Genomic DNA, 25,478 nt, shown 5'->3' with positions numbered 1-25,478 from the left:
AGACATTAAACCAATCACTACATCAAGACCATAGGCAAAGTATCCAAATTTTGGAGTCTCATCTGGTGGTCTAAAAGGGTTGAGCACAGATGAGCAGCCAAAGAGCTCTGTACTCTTCAGACTTGCATGAGTTTAGGACTGGTGAGTGTTGGCCAGATTTCCTCCTGAACTCTCTTGCTGTGGCACAACTAGAGCTGAAAAAGTTCAAGCTGAAGAAGGCAGAATTCAGTCCTCAGTACTTCTAAATATAGCTCAGAATTTAACACATTTCTTGATTTTTGATGACTTTTGCCTTTGTCAGCTTAATAGGATGAATAGAAATAGCAAAAGAAAAAATATGAACTTTTATATTACAAAGACACCTTTTAGTAAGACATATTTGTGTATTGAAGGTTGTCAGGAGACAACCTCTCTCATAAAGCTGCTGTCCATCGCCAGTGAACACTGCAGTGAAACCTGGACAGCAGCAAGTGATGTAAACCTTGACTCACTGTGTTTTCAAAAGGAAAACAGGGCTGTGGTGTGTATTTTGCCGGAAAAAAACCCACCACACAAGGATTGCTTTCTGTTCCCAGCCCAGGAGCTGCAGAGAGGTCATAGGCGTGTAACTGAGGGCAGTGCTTCATCCAGATACCGCAGAGCAGAAACTGGTTTCCATTAAGAAACCAGAACTTTATTTTGGGCCCTCGTCAAGCTAGTGCAATGACAATTTCACAGAACAGTAAACTTCACTGCAAACTTCAACTGCAGTCAGTAGAGTACTTAGGAACAACATCAGTCAACGTCCAGAGTACAAGCGTTTGCATTTTACCTTATGAAATAACCGAGATGCCACACAATCCTCTTTTTGAAAGCTGGGCCACAAGAACCAATGGCTGTAGCTGACACCCAACACACTGGAAATACCAGCTCTGAGTTCTACCTTATAAAATGTTGCTAATTTTACTCTACCTTCTGTTTATTTAAAGTTATATGCTGCCATCTTACATGTAACACAACGCATACACAGATCCACATGAATCAGTGGGGCTACCTGCCTGCTGAGGCATTCCCAAATAACCATTGATTTCCTATTGTGAGTTAAGGTACCATGAAAAATTAGAAGGAAGGCAAATAAAACCTGAAAACATGTACAATTCATACCACAGCAAATGCTGATCTGAAGGCTGTGTAACAGAGACCAACTTTTTTTATTATACCGTGTTTTATAATGGCATACTACCCAATACAACTGCACTAGGTGATTGATAACAAACATTGTAGAATCAGAGATTAATAAAGAGCGTAGTGGCTGCTAATTTACCTCCATCTTGTGAGTTCATGATATTCAGAGCAAACAGCATTGCATTGGAGAACGTGGTAGCCTCTTCTTTGCTTGCAAAATTCAAGCCATAGACCTGTCGTGCATCGCGCCATTGATGAAAGGTAGGTGTTGCTTGATTGTACTTCAGTCCTTTCACAATTGAGTAATTAATCACTACCTGTGATTTGAAAGAAAGGGGGGAAGATTAAAAACAGTTCTGTTTCAGTGGGGAAAAAAAACCAACCCTTTGGTAAAGGTTAATTAAATCGGTAGAGGCAATTCATATAGCAGCTCCTACATGGCTGTACAGTAAGGCAGTGTGTGTTTCAATGGCAGAAGACCCACACCTGAGGGTGAGGTTTACAGCAGTTCAATTCAGCCTCAGGGACTTGCAAGCTAGTTTTGCAAAATCTATTACCTGCTCATGTTTTCTACAGCACCTCCGCAGGATACAGCTGTGCAGATACTGCAGACAGATGTCAGGAGTCAGGGCCAGCAGCTGTTGCCATCTTTTGGGGGATGATCATGCACAATTGTCAGGAAAAGAGCCAGACAGAGCTCTTGGCACTACCCCTGCCCTGCTGCAGATAAATGTTTGACTCATTGCACCGGCTCTGCTTTTCTCCTCCCATGTGCCTGATCACCACCAGCTTCTTATGTTGAGAGAGTTTTTTCTCTAGAATCAGATAGGCAATGACAAAACCAGACAACCAAATATTTCCTCTCCCACCTCCTCCCTTGCTGTACGTGCTATCATTTCCAGGTAAGGAGTGACTGCAGCAGAAGGGTGTTTCTGTATGTTTTGATTTAATCTGCTAAATACAATGCCCTGTTTATCCTTGGGCAGGGCACGTGGGACACCCAGCTACACAGTACACCTGGGATCCGACCAGAAACCTCCAATGCTAAAAGCATAAGCTGCTCTAGCTGAAGGTGGAGAGGCAGGGGTGTCTGCTGCACCACTAATAAGCCAGAAGGACCCGTGGCAGAGACGGCAGCCCTGAGATAGATACCCATCTGGGGACTGGCAATGGTACTCTGTTGTGATGCAAATTTAAGAAACAAAATGCCAACAGAAGGGATCATAATTATTCTCATAAACAGGCACAGTGCAGTTCAAAACAGAGAAGGAGTAGGAAATGGAGGCTCCCTTTTCATCAGCCCACACAGGCTGGGGGTAGAAGGGAACCAGGGACAGAGGAATGTAAAATTACAAGCAGGAAAAGTCTGAAGTTCATTCTTCAAATATAGCAAATCTAGTTTTGAATATTCGAGATTGTCTCTAAAAATGGAGTTATTTTGGCTGGAGTTTTATCAAGAGCCAGAGCAATCCTACAATTTCTGGTCCTTGTTGAAAGCCAATCAATGGAAATCCTCCATCAAACGAGTCTGTATGGCTCATCTGTAAATTAGGCAGGCTGGACACTGGTACACAGGATTAGGAAGAGGGACCCTGGTGCACGCTGTCCAGGAGCTCACTCTTAGCGCGAGTCTTGCCATCCTGGACTCGGTGTGATGGAAGCAACGACTAAAGTCAAGGGTATAGTGAGCCAGCAACGAATAAATGCTGTAAACAGTATTTATTGTTACAGGTGGATCCCACGCACCAGAAAACCTACCAATACATCTTTTTTGCTGTCTGATTGACCAGTAATTTGGAAAGTTTTCTGTTAGTACTATTATTGCATCTAAAAAACTCCAACATATTTAATTAGATTAACAATATTTTTGCTAGATGACTGACAATTCTTCTCAATTATAAAAGCAGAGTTTTAAAACTAATTTCAAAGATTTACTCCTAGCTCTGAGTTTTGACTTTTCAGTGGATTGCCAATTTAAACTGGCAGAAAAACACTGGACAAGCACCTAATACATAAAGAGCAAATTGTTTTTCACACATTCCTATTTTTGAAGGATGACATTGTCTCATTGATATAGATAGTTAACAGATGTCTGATAACTATACAATACTAATACATAAAAAATTATGGAAACCAGTAAAGGAACCACTACAGCAGCAGATAATTACAGATATACTTTGTTTCTGTAATGCATTTACTTACCTGAGACAGCATTAAACAGTGACATAGCAGATAGTTTTTGAATACTTGGTCTAGCTTTAGGCATAAATTATCCTGATGGTTATTGAACATGAGGCATCTGGTCCAACTGTTGCTCTCAAACCAATATCATTATTAAGCTTCCATGTAAATGCACTGGGCAGCAATCAGACCTACACTGCTTTTTTTGCCACATTTCACAGACAGATTCCTGACCTATGATCCAAAGGGAGATGCAGTCTACATTTGGTATGCAGGCTCCCAAGAGTTGGTCCCCTGAAAATGGGAACCGCATCGCCAGCACGCTGCACGGGAAGCCGCCCACACCAACCAGAACGATGCGGAAACCACGTCGCTCTGGTCACAGCAAAGCCAGGAACTCACTCTTATAGCTTAGATAGCACTTTTCTCTTGAAAAATGGTGACATCACCCCCATTCTACCACTGAGCACTGGGAGAGCCTGTACCGATGTTCCTCACGCTCAAGGAGTCTCTGGAGCATCAAGTAGACTCATGCTTGCAACCCAACAGCTTTAACATATACCAATTTTTAAGTCTTCCAACCACTTCTGAGTAGATTAACCAAGGGAAGGCACAGCCAATATCTTTGAGGAAATGTTTAGAAAGGCTGTGAGCGTCTACCAGGCTTTGCAAAATAAGTATTTCTCACCTACTAAAAGAATCTTCTGTGTCAAAGGACAGCACTATTAAAGTCCAAAGAGCACCAGAGGGTGTAGTGCAGTGGTATAATGAAAGACTGAAATTGTAAAAAACCTATGCCCAAAATCGTTTAATAGAAGTCAGGTAAACTGTTCAAAATTTGCTTTCCCAGAACATTGATCCAAGGAACTCAAAGAATCTGCTCTGTTCTGAGGGTTTGATCCCTTCAGTCTAATAAAGACAAAATTTGAATGTTGACCTTCAGTAATCATCAGGATGCCTACACATGTAATACCTTATCTTCAAACTCAAAACAGAGAGTTTAAAACTGGGAAATGAAACAGAAATCAGCCAGAGCTTCATTTTATCTCCTTTGGCTAATGTTTCTAGAAAACAGAAAAAAGAGGAGGGGCTCTTCTGCTGTTGTTAAGAATGAGTGCACAAAGGTATTTTGTACAGATGGTGTCGAGACTCTGCAAGGCACATGATGGTAAGTGCGTGCTTCAGAGCAGTAATTAAAAGAAAGAAGGTCTCCCTGTTTGGAGCGCAGGGTTTTTTTTACAGGTGTTTCTAAGGGATCTTTACTCTAAAGCTTCATATGTCAGTAAGATAGCATCTGCCACGCTGAGCAGACCAACAGTTCATCTTTTCATCTTCAGCTGTAGTTTATAGTAGGTGAATTGGAGAAACTTCCTGGAAATTTTGTAGAAAGAAGTAATGGATTTGTCCATAACAAACAGTTCTTCTTATAACTCTTCACCCAGAGTTTATCTTAAAAGCTGAAACATGACATTTTATGTGCCTATTTTTTTCTTTCCCGACCCCTTTTACTATTTTCTATCCTGAAACAAAGTAGTCTTGTTACTGATACAAATATCTGCGTTGTTTTGAATCCTGTTAAATTCTGGATTTCAATGATCTCGTAGGGCAAGGAGTTTCACAGAGCAATTGTGCATAGTATTAACATGTTGACACCTTTCAATGTTCCCATCACTATAATGTTAAAAAATTATTTGCTTCACTTCTACCTAGTACTCTCCTCACCCTTTCGTCTCAGTTTCAAGTGTAGGCTCTCTGGGGCAGGCAGGGCATTTTGGGATCTATGAAAAAAACTCAAAAAAAAGAAGCCCTTCCCTTTGACTGCAGTCTGTAGGCTGCTGAGCTATAAATTGTCAGCAGCAATGATGGTGGTGTTTGACAGGACTGACAGGAACGGGGCTAGAAGGGATCGAGGGGGCCTCAGGACCACATCTGAGGTGTAACCACAACCAAGATCACGGGGAGAGCTCCCACACAAGTCTTACCACCCATACTCTTGCTTATTGAACCAGAACAAGCCATTTTCTTGTTTCTCCAGAGTATGAAATGGTTCAGAAGTTTGTAATCAGCTTGGGGCTTGCCATGCTGCCAGTGCTCAGACTCCTCTCATGGGGAGCAGTGGTATGATTGCTAAAGTAGGGAGGATACGGTGTAGCAGCTAAAAACTGCTACAGTTGTGGCCAGATTCTTTATTTCTGTAAGCAGGCCCAAACCTGACCAACCTCTAATAAGTTACAGCGGTGCTTAATTGGTTCTTTATTTTTCAAAAAATGTGGTTTAGTTTATAACTCAAGAATGCTGTCCTCATTTCAGTTTTGGCTTAGGCTCAAATGTAAAATGTCCCACCTGCCCCAAGGCCCTGTTTTTACATTCACTTCTTAGCCACATCAATACACCAAACCCTCAGGAGATATGATTTACTTCTGACTCGCACCCTCCTCCCCGCCTATTTGTTCAGCACATGCCTTATGGTGATGAGATCATGCTAAGCTGAAATCACTTGATGCAAAATCATCATTTTAAACCCTCAGTTGATCAGGACTCTGAACTCGGGAGCTACTGCCTGTCAGCTACGCCATAAAGATGGATCACTAGCATGTTTTTAGCTTTGTGAACTTCTTGCATGGTGACTGAAGCTAACACAGTTCACCTTTACAACAGACTAAGTTAATAACGACAGATGGCAAGCTGCAACATAGGGGTAAACCGTTTGCTTGCAACTGTTAGGCTACAAGAAAAGGAAGGCTTCACAGAAACATCAAAGCTCATGATGTCAAGTGATTATAATACTGATCTGGCCTTAGCTTCAAACCAGTTCTGGCCTCTCTGGCTACTTCAAAGCTTCAAAAGTCTATTTCTGGTTTTCTGAAGATTACTGCTCATGCCAGCATGAGTCTATGCAAATGTGCATGTCTGAGCAGAGCAGAAAGGGGAATTCATGCATTGCTGGTCTGTAACTTAGCACTCCTGCAGCACGCAAGCATGCAATGAGCATGTCACCCAGACACATAAGGACAAGAGGTTGGGTGACCACTTCTTGGTGGTGAGAATGACACTCACGTTCTGTCACTCTAAAAACCATATTTCTTTGTGGTGAACTTTTTAGACACCATCAGCTAGAGAAGAAGATAAACAGATAAGGTAAGCACAGTGAGAAGATAGTATCATAAACTCTAACTCACTCATGCATCAAAAAAGGGCTAGAAAACAAAGGCAGCTAGACAAAGACAACAGAAGGACCCTACAGAAGAAGATACATGAAGAAAAAAAGAGGATGAAAATTAAAGAGAGAGATTATTAGAGGTGTAATATAAAACCAACCAAAATTAAAAGGGAAACATTAAAGGCAGGCAAGGGTGAAGTCACAAAGATTACTCTAGTCTGCACTTTGCCAAACAGTATGTAATAAAACTTAAAATTGTTCCTCTGTGGTATTGTTGTGCTACATATTTTAAACTCGTTTCTCAACTCCTGGAAATCTGTATAGCTTCATTAGCTTCATTATATGCCAAATCACATATTAGCTGAAGATTGGTCCTTTTCAGAAAAACATGGCTTTCCTGGCAAAGCAACAGCTTTTACTAAAACCTCACTTGCAGTGTGATTTAGCACAACCTGAGAGCAAGCAGGAAATGGCTTGTACAGAGAATTATTTTAACTGAAATTAATTTTTGTTCTCCTTAAATGCAAACGCTTAGCAAGCCTAGCAAGCTTATGATTCCATGTGAGACATATAAAATATATTAAATTCTGAATCTTTAGACTTTCAGAACATTCCTTTTAATAGTACCATGCTACGCTGTCTTGAATTTACATTATTCATAATACTGGATTTTTGTAATCATATTTAAGGTGAATACTTTCTTTTAGACAGTTTTAAGTGACAAAGGTAACCTGTACTTTTTTGTTTGTTTGAGGGAGGATTTTTAATCTTTATACTCTAGAAAAATATATTCTTCTACCTGTTTCCTTCTGAATGGAGATGATTTTTAGATGACATGCAGCCTCTTCATAAGTAGGAACATTTGCAACCAAATAGATTGTTACAGTTAATGCAAAACATGTCTAAAGTACAGATCAAGATTTGACTTTTTAATATATCCTACTCTTTAAATTGTATACTCTGATTAAGACAGACCTCTGGTACATAGTCTCCCTTACATATATATGTAGACTTTATGAGTTTTGCTTGTTTCACACCAGCTATTCAGACTCATCTTGGATTCTAGTCACATCATTTACATTCACGTGCTGGCTACGGAAAACAAACAGCTAGCATGGCCTGTTACAAAGCAGTACTGGCTTTCACAACTGACTAAGAAGCCACTGTATTTCATTTATTTTTGAAAATATTTTCTATTTTTGAAATGGAACTACATTAATGTATAGCCCTTGCTCTACTGAGAAGGACAAAAGCAGTGGCAAAAGATAAGGCAGAGGTTTCAAAAGTGCACTGCAAGGAGCTGAAAACCCCCACCTATTTCTATTCTGTGTTTCCTTTTTCAAAATGATGATTGCATATATGGACACTGTAGCAAAGTTACTAACACTTCTAGTAAGCAACCTGACTAGCTTTTCCAGTTGGCCTGAGCATCATTACAGCTGACAGCTGAGGGACATCATCTCCATTTCCATGAGCAGATCAGTCAATTTAACACTTGTGGCAGCTGAGAGGTGGTGGTGCCCTGGCTCCCACTCTCCAGCTTGGCTTGGCTTGGCTAGGCTAGGCTAGGCTAGGCTAGGCTTGGCTTGGCTTGGCTTGCCCTCCCCCTGCCCATCTCGTGCTGGTGGCAGTGCTCGTCACACCTTCCCAGGAGGCAATGCCACTCTCTGAACCAACAGAAAATCCATCACCTGCTTTCTTCTGATTCTTCTGCCAGGTTGAGGGCTCGAGGTGAGCATGGGAGGTGGGCACCCTGGGCAGGCTGGGCTGCCACTGCCGTATCAGCCTCACACCAACACACAGAAGGAGTCCCCAGCTCTGAAATGTCTGCTCTAAAATGCAAATGGCACAACAGTACAGCACCACTACTCTCCCCCAAGTATATTTTTGTAATTTAGGGTCTAAACATGACATTTGGTTATGGATGGTACACACCGCCTGGCACACCCATGAGCCAGGCTGCCGGGATCCGGTGGCCGAGGAAGGTCTGATCCCAGTTCTGATTATCTAAATCCCAAATAACTCCTCTAATACCTAAGGAGGTCCTGCGGACTTATGCTGCCATAAATCAGATCACAGTGTGCACCTAGGATTTTGAAATGCGTTATGAGGAACTAATTACTTATTACAGCAATGTAACAATCGTGCTTTGCGAGATGGCAGTGCAGAACGATTGATTTCTTCTTCTTTTTTATACATAGTACTACAAATGAGCAAAAAGTAAGTTAGGGGGAGCTGAGAGCAAAACCTGCAGAATGAAATAAGACTCATTTCACAAGCAAAAATGGAGGGGGGAAAAATAACATTAAAATCTCTCTGGCATTTACCAAAAGTTCTGTTTGCAAATAAGCAGTAATAAATTATGATACATTCTGTGCACAAAAAATTACACAAAATCTGAATGACTGAAGTAAACAGACTCATAGGCACCTTGCAGGGAGCAGGAAATGTTGCTAGACTGCATTAAGTATAGAACTGATGGTATCAAACGAGATCAAAGCTTAATTTACAGGAAACTTGATACAGTTACTCACTTGTTGATCTTGCAGTTTAACTCCAACTACCCTGAAGGTGTTAGTGGCCGTGTTGTGGTATATGTTGATTCTGCTGAATCCCTGCTGTCCAGGTTTGATTGGCACCCATTTCTTACTGGTATCGTCATAGACCATAACTGAAGCCCGGGCCTGGCAAATACTCTGTTCACTGGAGAGCAAAAACAACAAAATCAGGAAAAAAACCAGTGAATTTGCTGTGTAATATTGAAAACATCTAAAGGAAAAGAAACCAACAGAAACTATCAGAACTACTTAAAACATATGTTTTATAAGAGATTTGCTAATCTTTTGACTGCAATCTGCCTATTAAATTAAAGCTGGCATGTATGTGTTCATAGACTTAAAAAAGCTCCAGTATGCTGCTGTTTCAAACTGATAATCTATTTTATATAAAAATATTAGGCCCTAAGGAATAACTTGTACCACACAAACATTATGAAAACTGTCCAACAGTATGAATGCTCCATTTATTTTATGTACCTATTGGCAAGTGAAGCCTTTCACATTTGCATGAAAACTTACCAATATTTTACAGCTTACTGACAAAATAAACGTGACATCCACAGCTGAGTTACACATTTAAAACTGGAAGCAAGCAGACCTTGAACCAAAAGCCATGTTAGGTAAACTGAAGAAATCAATTACGTTAATCCAGCTGATGCCTAATACCCAGACCCGCTGAGGCACTTAGAAGTCCCAGAATACACAATGCAAAACACAGAGGAACTCTTTTTTCCTTCATCCTAGCAGCAAAGAAAGTGGGAAAGGGGAATCCACCAATGTCTGCATTCCAGTGTTAAAGTACACAGCCATCATGTTATACAGCATTAATAACTATTTTTCTTCTGTAGATTCACAGAAATTCATCAGTTCTTTACCTTTTGCTGCATATTCGTGACTAATACACGTATACTAGATTCATGCTAAAACACACCCTTCATGTACAAGAAATGCCACTGGCAAATACCGTTGAGGTGACATGTCACTACGGATCAGGATTTCAGTTCCCGCTCTCCTGACTTCCCAGCCACTTTTCTTATACCAGAGGAAATAAGAGTTCCTTATACGAAGAAAAAAATGAATCCTCCTAATTTTGGAGATTTGAGATCTTCACACAAAACAGGGATTTTCAACAAGCAAATAGTGCATCTTAGGCCTAAATAAAACTGTTAGGATTTATGTATGTCCTGCAAAAACCTTAAGTTCATGACTGCCCTATTAACTTTAGACCTATATATATTTATATATACCTCCCTTCCTTAGCCCAAGCCATACTAAATAATTTTCAGCAATGCAATATCAAGTAGTAATCCACTTTGCACACAAATCCTTTTTTCCTCCCTCTTGCATATACGTCTTTGTTTTCGTTTTGCCTCAGTAATGCCTCACTTGCACACAAATACACAAGAAGCTCCTGCATGGTGCTAAACCGTATTGCTGCACTGCCACCGTGCCAAATTACACCACTTGTAAATTATACCAACTGTCGCACACCCAAACCCACCCGACTCCGTCACTGTCATCATTTTAATGAAAGGGAGCACGTTACTGTATTAAGAGGATCTGTGTAGATTACAGCAGCAATTTTAGATCTTTTCTGATTTGTGGGTCTCAAAAAGATTTCCAAGGCAGATGCATCCCCCATTGTACACTAAAGCCTACTGACTCTGGCTTGTTTTATCAGTCACTTCGCATTGCCTCCAGGTAGCCCATGGACCTCCTGCAGGCTTTCAGAGTCTGAAAACTCTTCACAACATTTACAGAGGGAGCAACGATGCTAGCAGACACCTCCATAAAGAACAAGGTAAGAAAATTCAGAATAAATTGTATTTTTATTACATAGCATGAAAACAGCTAGACTCTGTTACTGGAGCAAGGTATTTAGATCAGAAAGACTAAACATTATTTTATTTATATTCTTCAGAATTTATAAAATCAAGCTCATCCACCAGTTGCTGTTGCTTTGTTATGTGAGATACCTGGAGAACAGCTGTGCCTTTGCTGATGTACTTATCCAGCAAATACCTCTCCATCCCTTTTTTTAAGGTAAGCTAATGTCTCGTGGCAGCTTCTCCATATCTGACACTAGCAGCTGAGGGATTTGAGCTCACTCCTGCCTGCCTAATCCTCCAGCTGGTGCAAGAGCTGCAGACTGGCAGCAGTGGCAGCACTGCCTGCATCCTCCAGACCTGCCTGGGGACACTCCCTCTGCCTCGGACTCACAGATGGGGAGGATGGGAGACAAATGCACCAGCAAAAAGGCAAGTGCACTGGATTAGCTTTGCCATGTGGAAGTGGAATGGCTAAAAATAATCTCTGGTGTAGTCCTGTGGCTGGATGGTGCCCACCTACCTGTGCTACCAGGTGTCTTGTGCCACCTCCAGCTCCAGGGGTGGGGGGAGGATCAGCTGCCCAGGGCCACAGCAACCCCCTGCCCAGCGAGCCAGCGGGCTCCCAAAAAACGTGGCCCCTGGGGGAGTCACACTCAGCCAGTGTGACACTGAGTTCTTCTCCTCAGGCCTTGCCAGTTGCTACAAGCCTTGCTGTACTAAAGTAAGCAAGAGCACACCACTGGTTTCATCAGAGCAAGTCTGGGACCCAATGTTGTCTCCATTTCAGACGAACTTTGGAACCCACAATTGCCGTGGGCTCCTTAATTAGTCAAAATTAATTAAATTATCCTTACTTACAACAAAGAGAACGCACCTAACCATACACACATGAGGGCCTTACCATGGCATTATTTGTAGCGCCATATCCAGATTCCAGTGGATACAGCAACGTTACCTTCAGACTTTGCTGCCACTGAAAACTACAGCAAAGAACCTCTCTACAGCCTCATGATTGCAATACAGATATAGACCCCAGGAGCAATATTTAATGCATGACAACGAATTGTTACTGTAACATAAAGTAACACATCAAGCTCAATCCCTGCTCTCCCTGCAGTCAATGGAAGTTTTTCATCGTTCATTTAAATGGAAACAGGATTAAGCCTGTTATCTGGCCTCCAGTGAAATAACAGAAAGGAACATAACATAAAACAAGCACAGCACAAGGGGAATCCTTTCCTGCAAAGCACTTCATCAATCTTTCAAAACCTAAAATGCCCCCAGGGACCCACTGCTAGCTTGCTGTCTCACCCTAAATGGAGGTGTAACTCTTTATGCCTGAAGACTCTTTACTGGTCCTACCCACAGAAAGCACAACTCTCCCACTGACGCTTTAAGGGGCTTCCCTGAATACAGTCCAGAAAACGTTCCTCTTATAAAGGTCAGTGAGAACCTCTCTATTACGCTCTGCAGAGTCCATTACTTTAAGCGTAAATCAAGCAAAATTGGTTTCACGAAGCTCCAACAAAATTTTCTCTTATTTTTGGGATCATACACCATTGATACTTATGTCAACTACACATAACAGGTAATAAATATGGGTTTTAGTCACACTATTGTGCAGTCACATTCTTTCTGCATGAGAAGAGTCTGGCAGATATCAGTATTTATACACAAAGTCATGAGTGTAGCTTCTAGAACTTGCCTTATCTTCCTAAGAATACACAAGTTACTGAAAACTGTGTGTGTGTTGCAGAAGACTCATCAAGTTTCACATACCTTTCCAAATATTACTAATTCCCCTATTGGTTTTTTATGTTACATTAACATGCAAGTTGTCAGACTCATCCACCTAGGTTTCCACCACAGGCAATTACTTGCAAAAAAGATAAAAATTGCATCATGGAGGGGTCTTAATTACAACATTGTTCATGTTTGTGCATAAAATCTACTCCAATGCACTGCAGCATGCTCTAGGGCAGATCTGAGACATCTTATTTATATGTGGAGGGGAAGGGGTTCTTCCGAGGGACCCCTTTACACCCCAATCCTAATATCCACCCTTATCTATTCTGAAAACATTTTCTCCTCAGTGCTTTACATCTGTGGGATAGCAAACCTCTGCACCAGGACCACTTGTTTGCCTGAAGTTAAAGCAAATCTGCTTAACTTCATATCTGATAGAAGCAGAGTGCATGGGGAAATCCTTCGTTCACAGCTGGCACCTAAAATCCAGCATTCATTGTTGAGATTTATAGAATATTGTTTCCAGATTACAAAACTATAAATTACAAAAAAGATATATGTTTGCAGGCAATACTGTTTGCTTCATTTTGTGTAACCCATTTTGACCCACTGTCTTCCTTTGTTTAGGATTCGTCTTCGCAAATTAGCAGATCAGCTGATTTGGAGTTAACCCTTCTTGAAAGGGTCGACTTTCACCCTTCTTGCCCAGCCCCAGTGAGAGTGGGTAGCCAAGCACAGTGCCTGGGCTGCGTGGCATGCTTGGGCTGGCCACCTGGATTCGTGGTATCCTCCTTGCTTTGCTATCTATGGTGTCAGCACCGCTTCCAGCCCCAAAGGAGTCATGTCAAGCTTAAAGGTACCAGTTAAGGTACAGAGACTACTGCATTCAGGGAGAGCAGTTGGGGGTAGCAGTGAGGCTGCACTTCGAGACACTGGTGCAATGAAGGTGGCTTCATCCAGAAATGTCTCTCTTCTTCTGTCTGTGCAGAACTTGAATAATGAAGTGCTTTCTTTCTGGCTTTCAGTTAATTTATGATTACCAAGGTCTCATAGCCAAAAAAGAGCCACAAAGGAGTATGGAAAAGATAACACAGGGAGTCTTAGGGAAAATATCTGTATATTTTGTGAATTATCACATGAGACTTAATGGGGCTGCTTGACTTCAGCTGGCTGACTGCAGGTAATTAAATAGGAGGAGGAAACATAGGGGGAAATGAAATGACAGAAATGACTGTGGAGGTTGGGAGTGGGGGAGCCATGGATCGGGGAGAAGTCCTCCTGCTTCACTCTGCCTAGCCCAGTGGGTTATCCAAATATACAAGCTCAGGACGGAATGACAAAAGTCCTCACATATAGAGAATAAACAGACAAAAGGAAGTCCGTCATAATGTTTGGAGGCAAGCCTTTGGTAGAGAGGCTCTGAAGGGTCTTCAAGGCTTTTCTCTTCTGTCCCAGACTGAGCAAAAGGTGAGAGGCCAAGCTGCACTGCTCCTTCGTTGACTTGTTTTCTCTACTTACAAGGTATCTTCTTATGAATAAAACCTTTGCAGAGCATGGTACCGAGTCGCTGAGCCCATCTCTGAACAGCGACCCCAGGCAGAGCCTGCTGTGGCACAGGGTTATCCCAGCCCTACCCCGGACCCCTGGCCAGCACCAGCCCACCCAGAGGGCAATGGAAGAGGTTTTAAATACTTTCTCCTAGAGCCATGGCAATGTTGTACAGCTTTTGGAGCGTCACCGAATCATGTTCACAAAAGGTGCAGCTAATGATGGCAACTAACCAACTGCAGGGTTAAACACCTAATTCTGCGGGCTCTACTCCAGCATGCCAGCTGGACCAGGAGACTTCTGCTATCCCCTATATTTACAGACACAACTGTTTCCTTGGGGCAGAAATTCACTTCGCATAAACTGTGAAAGCTCCCCTGAGAGAAATCAAGCTATCATGCTTTGAGCCTATTATAGATCTACCTTGTTTCAAGCTGCTCATGATTCTCTCACCTTCAAACAAGCTGTCTTCTGCTATTCTTAGGAAACGCAAACAGCTACTTTCACAAACATTTAGCTTATTTTTAATTTCTATTTCCCATCCATTCCCCCCCATGCACTATAAATGATTAATAATTAAAGATTATTTTGGACTGACCTAACCATCCTTATTGGTGTCAAGAAATTGTTAATACTACTTTGCCCAAGGCTTGTCATACCTAGGAACAAACCCTCAGCACACAGAACGTGCGAGATAGATAACTCACAAGCCATTTAACACATCTCGCTCTACTTGTCCACTGAGTCTGCCTACAGCAAGTCACAGCTGTGTGGTTAAACCTGACATGCAAGAAATAGATGCTGATGCTGGTTTAACAAGCCGACGGAATTCTCTCAATGTCAGCTTAAACAACTAACGCAAATATAAAATCCTGTATATGCAGACGTGTGGTCTGTGTGGTATGTATCTGTGTTAACCTCAAAATTAGTAAGCTACAAGTCATGTTCCTGCAGCATTTAAAGTGTACTGCAAACTCTAATGGACTAATTTGCTAAACATTTTAATTGGTTCTGCTACAACAAATATAATAATGACTGGGATGCAGGGAAAGTGTTTCAGTAGTAATCTTTACAGAAACAGGTGGACATTTGGCTCAGACAACTGGATTTACAGAAGAAAAAACCTGGGAGACCCTCTGAACACAAGTCAGTCAGGTCATCTGGGCTCATATAGACCATATCTGAGATCTGAGCTCATTACAGATAAAACTTGCTGTAGTGCAGTGGCTCTCCAGCCTTCTCACCAGAGACTCACCACCAGCTTTGCTCATGACCCCGTTTCTCATTGAGAGCCTCATTTCTCCAACACAACATCAGTCATGCTTGTGACTCCTTCTGGGACCTCTTTTTTCAAAGTCTGCTTCCCTCTGCAATCAAACTGACAGGACAGTCGGTGTCACCATTGTTCACTCTACCTCTGTCCCAGAGCACTGAAGAACTTATTTCCTCAGCAACGCCGCAAAAACTCACAGTGAAAGAACGGCATTTAGCCACTTGATCACATTAAAGGACAGTGGAAACCCATAGGGACTTTACATCCAGATAGGAGTTTGTAATCCTCAGTGACATGCAGATGCCTGAATGTTTTCTAGCAGGCATTTAGAAAAACAGCAGTCACAGTTTTGTATATAATATGGAGGTGCTACAACGACTATCTCCATTTGCTTTTCTGAGTCCCATTTCCTGGGACCCCTTGAAAAACCAACCCATGGACCCAGTGGTCAGAAGTCCTCGATTTGCCCTCACTCCTGGTTGCATGCCTGTGCAGAGAGACCTCCACGACAGTGTTGCCCTTGCCCCAGTCAGCCTGAAGTGAAACCCAGTTCCCAGGGGAGCTGCTATTTTTTAGTCTCCTGCTCAGCTTGCAGGTACACATGGAAGATCTGCCTTTGGTGCTGGGCTTTGGCTGCATCGCCAGCGGGAGATGAGCCTTTTGCACTGAGCATCTGCTGCAGGTGCCTGGCCACCACCTCTCTCCACTGTGAAACTCCAGCATCTAAACAGTTTAATATTAAATAATTACAAGAAAATAGTACAAATACAAAGCCTCCTTTGTAAGCAGCTCTCAAAAAGACTGACGCTGTTAAATACAGTCAAGACACACCTGCAAGATAAATACACATTTTACAGAGCAGGAAATGAAAATACTGGTACCTACAGCACTAACAAGAGTAAGATGAACACCAGTTCACCTGCACAAGGAAGAGTACTTAAGAGTTACTCTTCTTTCTGCTAGCAATGAGACATTAATTTTGAATTCTCCCTTATTACATTGGCGTACCCAGTGGGAACTTCCATGTCCAGTACCTGGTGCAGACATCCATTACAGACACTTCAGCTGGAAACCAAAAAAGAGACAGTTTTGCGAGGCACCCAGATCTCACACTAAGCCAGGGCTTTGGGAGATGAGTTGCTAAATTTGGCAACATGCATGCAATCCTGGCATGACCAGAGAAACTTGCATAACGTTCTGTCATCCCTCAGTGCTCTTGAGCATGGGAGAAGTGAGTAGAAACACAAAAAATAAAGTGTGCAAAATGATAATGCAGTGGAAGAGATGTTCCACCGGGGCCTGACTGTCAGTCCAGAGCAGCTCAGTCCTCAGCACCGCCAGTGAAAGCCTGCAGAGAGCCCTGACCTCTCGGTGTCCGCCACAGCACTTAAATAGCACATCTGCCAATCAGTGGAGATTTAGGACCAGCAGAGCGGCTGCAGACTGATGCCCTCGTAAGCCGGCACATCTGCTTAGTTTATGTTGCTGAGATTTTGAAACTACATGGTGGAGTTAATTTTAACCCATCACTTTTCTGGTAGGTTTTGCAAGCTGAAGCGTAAGAACCTAAAAGATTCTAAGGGGAACTCCAGTCAGCAGTATCTCAACTCAACATCTTAAAAAAATGCTTTAAGAGAACTGCTTTGCAAAGGGCACTTCATAGCGGAAGTGTAGTGATTCAAAGAAGTGCCACCGCTGCCAGGCAGCCAGAATCCCAGAGCCATGCTGTGCTCCAGGAAACTTTCCCTTCGGCTTCTGCCTGCTCCAACAAGGCCAGGTCACTGCTGTCTCCTAACAGAGAAACTCCATTGCTCTGTTAATGCTTTAATTCACGCAACATTTCTTTCTGCAGTGGAGTGTGATTCACTTTCAGATTTTGCGTACCACCTTGAAGATATACTTTGGGAGTTCCTAAAAATAAATATCAAGTAAATGTTTAGAATTTCCTAAAAATAAATCAGGTAAATGGCCTGGGGAAACACTATGAACCCAATTAGTCAAAAACAGTAAAAAGGCAACTTGACTAGATCAGGTTGCTACTAATATAGGCTATTTCCCCTCACCCTTAAATTACAGAAATAAAAACAAGAAGTAACTAATCTTGTAAAATATGCGTTATGCAAAACCCAAAACTGAACTGTCAAGTGAAAATACATGACTGAGGGCTCTCACTCATGGGCCAGCCATATCCTTATTTCAGGAGAACCATACCTAAAACAAAGGCTTTGAAAGATCATAATCATAACTAATCATCAGGAGAGGCAGACTCTTAAGTGAATACAGGAAATCAACATAAAGGTCTTTCATTAAAGCTGGCGTTGCTTTGACTTGGTTTCCCCTCAATCCCAGAAGAAATGCAAATAAATCTGTGGCAATTCCCCTGGAGCCAACGGAGGCAGACCAGGAATGAAGGAGGCTCGCTCCGTCAAGTCAGCCTCTCCCTCAGTGCCAGGGGATACATATTAATGTAACATTGCCATAAAAGCTTAATTACCATTCTATACAATTATAAATTATCCTATGAGGCTATAACCAAAACACAGACCTTCTGCCTTTACGACAATACACGCTCTCCTTCCCACACACTCACATTAACCCTGGTCAACAAGTTCCCTGCCATCCTGCACAGTCCCCAGATACTTACGTGCCTGCCATCGAGGAAGACCTGGTCAGGTAATCCCGCAGGAGTATACGCTCAAGTCCAGCACGTGCGCTTAAACCCAAACAGGCTATTTCACCTGATTACTGAGCAGAAGACAAATTTGGCAGGGAGACAAGCCAGGAATCTCTATGAAGGCTTATAATCAAAACAGGAAAGGGAAGCGCTACCAAGAGAGCAGAAGGGCAGGAAGTAACATTTGTACAGCAGGGGGAGGGAAGGCACTTTAAAGAAGAAATGTATTCTTTCTTTCAGCTGATTTAGCAAACAAAAGTCCAAACAATATAGATTAAGATTAGATGCGCTGCCTTTGCCTCATTGGTGGCATGGATATTAGAAACATTTCGCTTATTTTCTCAAGGTACAAGTTCGCTGTCCAAGAAAAAGAAAAAGCAAACAAACCTCAGACACAGAAAAAATTGCTATTATTCATTTATGACATGGATGTTTGCACGGTGCAGAACCAAACCCAGGGGCCCTGTCGGTACCGAGAGCCCCCGTTGTGCCTTGCCACCAGCCTGGTGTTGCCTGCCAGCTGGTTGGGAACCAGCTCCAGCCCAAAACTTGAATTGGCATGGCACAGTGCCCAGGCTACTGCACGCTGGCTCTCAGCTAGCATGGCATTACAGTTTTTGGATGGGAGCCACCTAGATGTGGTGCTCGAGGACATGGTATAGATGGACCTGGCAGTGTTAGGTTAACGGTTGGACTCGATGATCTTAAGGGTCTTTTCCAACCTTGACGATTCTATGATTCTATGATTCTACACCTGGCTAACTCGGGGTCCAGCCAGAGCAGAAGCTTTTTTTTGGTCACTCTCCAACCCCGTTCTCCTATTTGGAGCATCACCATAAATACATAAACTAAGAAATGCATCTTCACAGAAGGAGGTAGTTGATCAAGTAGCTTATAGAAGGACATGGAAGAAATCTCCAACATTTAAAAAACAAGACAAAATTTGCTCCATGGGTTATGTAAGCAGTGCGTGCCCTCCCTCCATCACCAGCAGCTGGGAGAGCCCCCGTTTGGCCCAGCAGCAGGCTGGCTCTCAGCCAGATGGTACCTGGAGACAGCAAAGATGAGACTTTGTCATCTCTTCCCTGCACTTGTGCCTGCCCCACGCTCAGCCTCCCACAAACAGCATGCGGGATTTGGCTTGGCGTAACCACTGCGGAGATCACAGCCATAAGCTGGAGGATACCTTATCTCACGGCTTCTGCTGTAGAAAATGTGCCATCCGCTATTGCCTTTCAGATAGTTAGTTCTATGTACCGCCTATTTTTTAATTAGCATGCCTTGCAAAACGAAGCCTCCTTGCGCTATGCCTGCAGGAGACCCCTGAAAGACTACAAGCCTTCATTTCCACCCTGCTATGGGCTGCCTACATACGTATTTGCATGCCTCCACGCTCCCGTTAGCAGGGAGGTTGGTTTTTCCCTGCAGTAACATTTCCATCTCCCGTGCTATCTCTGCAGGCTCTCATTTGCCTGCTCTGCCATTCTGTTAACTGGGCATTGCCATTTGGCTATGCCAGCAAGATGGCCTATTAACACAAATTGAAACTCTGCAAATTTAGGAATAATAATTGAAAATATCGCAGCAAAAAGAGTGGAGGTCTTGGAGAGCAGAACAGCAAATTAATACTTTAGTGCTACCTCACCAGGGGTAAAACTGCAGTGGTTTTGATGGGCTGCCTCTCAGTGGTGGCAGGCCCTTGAGACAGATCATCCTTCTCTTCTCCCCATTCCTTGGTTTTGCAAACTTGGCAAACACATGGATGTAAACACCCTGCAAACGCTGTCTAGTCTTCCCAGCTTCACCTCAGGGTGTGGATGCATTATGGCATGAGGAGATTAACAGCAGAGGGAGAACTAACGCCAGGAAAACATGACTGGGAGAACTGGATGGACCCTGCTGTGGTCTGGTTGCAAGTAGAGAAAGCTGGGTTTTTCGTCCCATTTTCACAGGAAATTATCTTTGGGGTTTTTTTGTCAGCGTGCTCACAAGTTCTCTTAACATGTCTAAATACGTCACCTGTTACCTGTGATTACACAAACATGGACAGTGCAAATACAACATGCAAACAACTGCAGAATAAACTCACTGGATGTTCAGAGATTCCAGCTGCCTCTCCCTGCCTCTGGCCATCACAAGCTCTCCCTGCCTGACTTTACGTCCTTTACCTTAATAGCACTTTTTAAGACACATTGCTTAAGAAAATACTTCTCCCATGGCATTACTTGAGCCACCCCACGATGGGATCCTAGGAAGGCAGTGCAGGATCAGTGTGTGGAAGGGGATAGGAAGGTTCATGCCCACTCGCGTGTCACTGCAGCATTTTGCTCAGCCACTTTGTGCCCACCCGGGTATTACACAAACCAGGAACGGACACGTTACCTAATCTGAACCCAGTTCCCTAAAGTGCAATGCAAATGAACTACCTCCCTCCTGTAAACCATTGCACAAAATTTTATCTCACCTACTTTGATCCCTTTTGCCCATCTGCCCAAACTCGACCTGGAGCAGCGATGGCACCAGGTAACGTCCCAAAGCGCTCCACAAATGGCAGAGCTGCTCAGTTCTTGAAGACCTGCTGGAAACACAGCAGGGACCCATGATTTTATCATGGAGGCAGCATGTAGCATCCCATGCACAGAGGTCTTCTCTGGGAGTCAGCACCAGAGGCTCTGAAGTCTCCACTAATAAGAGCAAAACCTGCAGAGCCCTGAGGAGGCCAGTCCTCAGGAGATCACACAATCCCTCATGTCCTTGCAGTGGTTTCAGAGTGCAACATACATGTGAATAACCTCAGATCCCCATTTAATATAGCAAGAAGAGAGGAGTGTAAGAAATAGGCCGAATTTGGCAAGGCACAGCAGCTATATAAACACTTCAGTGTGGCTTCTGTTGGGGAGCAAGGGCTACAAACGCCACTCTACCTGAGCAGTGGAGCAGAGTGCTTTTCACATTCACTGGTTTTCCTGTTATAAAAGATTGCTTTCATGGTCCAACTGAAAGATCTGCAGAAACGATTGGTGAAATGGCACCTAGTAAAAACATGGGTGTCAAAATCCGGTCGCTCTCATGGTTGCTAGTGCATCACCCGTTCAGCTGCAGCTTCTGATTCCTCTGCAGTAAATCTCTGTATGACTGAAGGGTTTCGGTTTTCAACTGATGGGGGAAGTTTAAAACCCAACAAGAAATAAAGTTCTCACTGACATTTAAGCAAAGCTTTACCTGTTGGGTTTTTTTAATGTATTTTTTTTATGTTTAATGAAACATTTTATTATTACTTTTCTGGGATTTCAGTTTGGCTGCATTTTCCTGATACTACACCTTTCTGCTTTGAGATCTGGGTGGATTTTGGGCACTACCTTGTTTCATTCAAAAAATCCTGCTTTTCATGAATTTAAAACTTGACTTTATTTGGAGTCAAGTTGGAGTCAAGAGTCAACTGCTTAGACTATTATAGTAGAGTTTGTCCATGTAAACAGTACTTTACTGCGTGTATTAGAAAAGAAGGACATAACCTGAAAAATGCAACTCCAAATAACTATGGACTCAAATCATTAACTTCCAGCTCAGCCACACTGGCTCCACTGTTCTAGGCAGAGGGATGCAGGAAGACGGACCAAGGAAAGCTCTGAGCAGCCTTTTCATTTCTGTTTTCATGTGTCTGGGATAGTCACTGATTTTAGGGGAAGAAGACAGCACTTAGTTGTCAGAATAGTCTTCCTGCTAAACCAAGCAGATATGATTCTCCTTACACACAAATATCAGCTACAATATCAGCTAGGATAATCTGGTTTTAAAGATTTGGTTCTCCTGGACACAAACACCTTTGAGCACAACTGAAAACTCCCAGCCTCCCCCCAACTCCTGCTAGCACTGTGCATGCCCAAAGCGCAGCAAAGAGCAGGTCACTACTGACACATCCAATGTCACGCCGGGAAACAGTGACAGTGAGTGGGACAAAGCCCAGCGCTGCCTCTCAGTGCTCCCGTCATAAGCCAAATTAATTTCATTAAGCACTACAGCATACATTCCAGCAGAAGTGCCTCTAATCACCCCTTTGCATTGCTAAAATGCCTCCGTGGCCCTGGACTAGAAAGGGAGCACTTAGAAAGAAACAGCACTCTGGGACAAACGGCGAATAAGACCCAGTAGCTGATTTCTATCCGGTCATCACAAAGGACTGTATGCTGGATAAACAGATTATTTCAGTCATGTGTTGAGATCTGCGTGAGAAGATCAGGATTCCTGAACACAGAAGCAAGGCTTTAGTTGCAATTATGTGAATATTCCCATAGGTTTCCGAGCAGCACGTCTGCTGGCCACGTACTAGGTTTTCATGTTCCAAAGATGTCGAAGTAATATATTCGCTTTCTTTAGGAGAGTTTCATTACCAGATGAAACATGATTTGTATGAGACAATAATGTTATATATTTTCAATCCTTAGAGCTACAGACTGAACTGAGAAAAGTGAGCATCTCAGCCTCAAAATGACTCCTCTCCAAATACAAAACCCAGTTAATTTTTTAAGAATGAAATGAAGATGCACTGTAGAATGTGTTGTGTATACTCTAAAAAGACTATTACAATCATAATACAAAACCAAAACTGTAACCATCTAAGAGCTATTTGAAGGCAGACATGATTGAAGCATTTTTTTTTTTTATAATAAACATATATTCCATACCTTCCAAATAACTTTTTATGCATGTATATCTGTTGGGTTTAATTCAGTGTTACTCCAAAAAGGCATCCTATTATACTGTACAAAATTCAAAATTTGCATATGGCAATGTCTTTTGTTTAATGACCTCATGATTAAGAAATCTTAAAGTTCACACTGAAACTGTACACTCAAATTTCACAGACTACAAGAAAATTGTATGAATAGATGCACAAATGCTACATAGCCGCATATAAAATATGAAGTTATATATTCAGATTCTCAAAACTAATTTCACAGCTGTTAATAGTCTTTGAATGTAAGACATTTCCTCATACACTGAGATTTGCAACTGCTAAACATGCTGATGAGACAAAAAAAATTCCTTGTTCTCAAAAACTTTAACCCTGTAGGTTAATATATGCTATTGCTCTCTCAAATCTTTTTTTCATGCTCTTCACTCATTTTAAAGGAGCAGGAGAGATACTGGATAGGAGAGTAGAATATACTTACTTAGTATTACAAGAGCTAAAAATGCGCCATGAGATCAGGTGCTAACTGCCACTTTGACAGCAAAACAATTGTTCCTGCACTGAGCATATTTTACAAACCAGAGTCTTCTGGAGACTGTTCATTTAGGATGCAGACCCATCACTGCTGAGGTCCAAGGAAGTTTTGCCATGGACTTAAAAGAGACAAGACTTAACCCTTGGTATAGATCCATTCAAATAGTGATAAATAAACATATGACAGAAAAAAATATACCAAATCTTTTAAAGGACCTGAGTTATGCAAGATTTGAGGAGCCCTATTTTTTCCTGCCAGGAAGCCCCTGACTCTCAATTCACACAGTACCTGTTCCTAAAATGATTTCATCTCCACCCCCTCGCTCCGCAGAGGGAACTGTCAGGACTCACCTGCTTTCAAGGGGACTGTCTGTTTTGGCTGATGCAAACAGCTTAGGTATTGCATTAAGGAAATAACTGTATGGCAAAGAATTAACTCTGTGGCTGCCTTCAATTTTCCTCTCTATAAACTGTGATGAGCAATGGGCAGTAAGCCCAGACCCCACGTTAAGCAGCATGGAACAAGTTATAGACCATATGGAGAGAAATAAACTGCCACTTCATACACAGGATATCTATAATGCTTTTTTGCTTGAGTCAGCTAATTGCACATCCGCAAATCAGCACATTTATAACAAATGTAGCGTTATGATATCATGGGAAATTTATTTAATATGATCAAAGTTTGCCAGAAAAAGTTCCCCTGAAAGTATGAAAGTACTTAAGAGTCCTGAGTGCCTGGGACATTTTACAGTCCTCATTAAACAAACATTTCCATGTTGTTTCATGGCAGGCAGTGGTGCAAAGGACCATTTCTTCTAAGCCTCCCTGTCAGCAATCTCACTGCAGCCACCAGGACCGGCATCTCCCTGCTGCAGGCAGAAGGCGCCTCCTTGCTTATAGTTAGAACCAGCCACACCACCCACACCTGCCCCAGCAGCAGGTAAAGATCCGTTACTGCTCCCATCAGTAGCCTCAGATGAGGCTTATCATCTCCTGCCTTGTCCAGAGGCTGAGAATTAAAGACTGTTAGAAACCCTCTTCTGTACCGCAGATTTTGAGAGGTGTACTTAGCTTTTCCACATAACTCTTTTTATGTTAAAACAAATCAATGACCTTGATCTAAAGAGCCATTAGCAATGGTCTGAGTGTCAATATAAACTTACTTGGGGTATCAGATGAAAAACATTATTATACTTATGTCACCAAGCCTATGCTATCCCCCACCACTGCTCCACAGCAGGTGTGTTTTCTCTTTCAGCTTGCGTTTTTCCTTAGACTTTAGTAAACAGATTATCACAAGTGGTTTCAGCAGCTGTAGGCAGTGGTCATTTGAACGGCATACATTATTTTTCATTAAATTCTCCTAATTTATGGGGAGGTCATATAAATTTCTGGGGTTTTGATTTGAAACAAGAAATACCAACTTTAACATAGTGTCAAAGAGAGATTAGGAGCTTCTCGCTCAAAACTAGCATTTGCTCATTTCTAGTACTAACCTTTGTTATTCAATGCTATCCAGTGCTAAGTAATGTAATTCAAACATCATGTTTCACTGAGCAGATAAGATAACTTGCATCATGAGACACCTCTATAGCATGTTGTGAGCATCATAACCCAGTGGAAGTGTTTTTATCATAAGCCTTTTAGAGGCACATGGATGGGTGAGGTACAGCCTAGCAGGTGTGAAGATAAGGAGAGGTTTTCTGACGTAAGGGATGCTGGAGTGAAGAGAAGGCATGTAAAAACCGCTTAAGAGACTGGAGGGGAAGAAGCTGACAAAAAATGATCAGAAATTACATTTAACTGTATTTTTATTACTTGCAGTTCTCTAAAGGCATGTGCCTGCCTCATGTTCAGGTTGCCAGACAGAACATTTGATATGCATTGGGAAAGGACTTTTCAAGACAGAAATACCATCCTTTAAAAGTCAGGGCCCAAAGCACAATAGTAAAGTGAAGGCCATGCTGCACAGGATGGCTGCAAAAGCTGGTGATCTCTACTGCTTAGGGAAGAAAGATGCGCTAGGATGGCATTTGTTGAGGTTATAGAAGGACGAGAGACTAGGTTCACACCAAGATGAAGAATGCCTGGCCTTGTTTCTACACCTGTTTCTGA

The 25,478-nt window shown here is 42.4% G+C and overlaps 1 protein-coding gene across 6 annotated transcripts in view; it reads right to left on the bottom strand.

Moving 5' to 3' along the window:
* The window catches only part of EVL (Enah/Vasp-like), a 162,457-nt gene that overhangs the window by 69,790 nt on the left and 67,189 nt on the right, over window positions 1-25,478 (bottom strand). For 5 of the 6 annotated variants that reach the window (XM_087747690.1, XM_087747689.1, XM_009467497.2 and 2 more), the window contains exons 2-3: window positions 9,040-9,208; window positions 1,304-1,481 (exon numbers count right to left, since the gene is read on the bottom strand). In XM_087747690.1, coding sequence (XP_087603816.1) covers window positions 1,304-1,481; window positions 9,040-9,208 — 347 coding nt within the window. Of the gene's footprint in view, window positions 1-1,303; window positions 1,482-9,039; window positions 9,209-18,103; window positions 18,257-25,478 lie in introns of those variants that run through there. The other variant, XM_087747687.1, reaches the window with a different exon arrangement.

This window comes from Nipponia nippon, unplaced genomic scaffold (assembly GCF_047370975.1).
Source record: "Nipponia nippon isolate SJK-2023a ecotype South Korea unplaced genomic scaffold, ASM4737097v1 scaffold_11, whole genome shotgun sequence".
Lineage (NCBI taxonomy): Eukaryota > Metazoa > Chordata > Aves > Pelecaniformes > Threskiornithidae > Nipponia > Nipponia nippon.
This window is presented reverse-complemented; position numbering and strand designations above follow the sequence as displayed.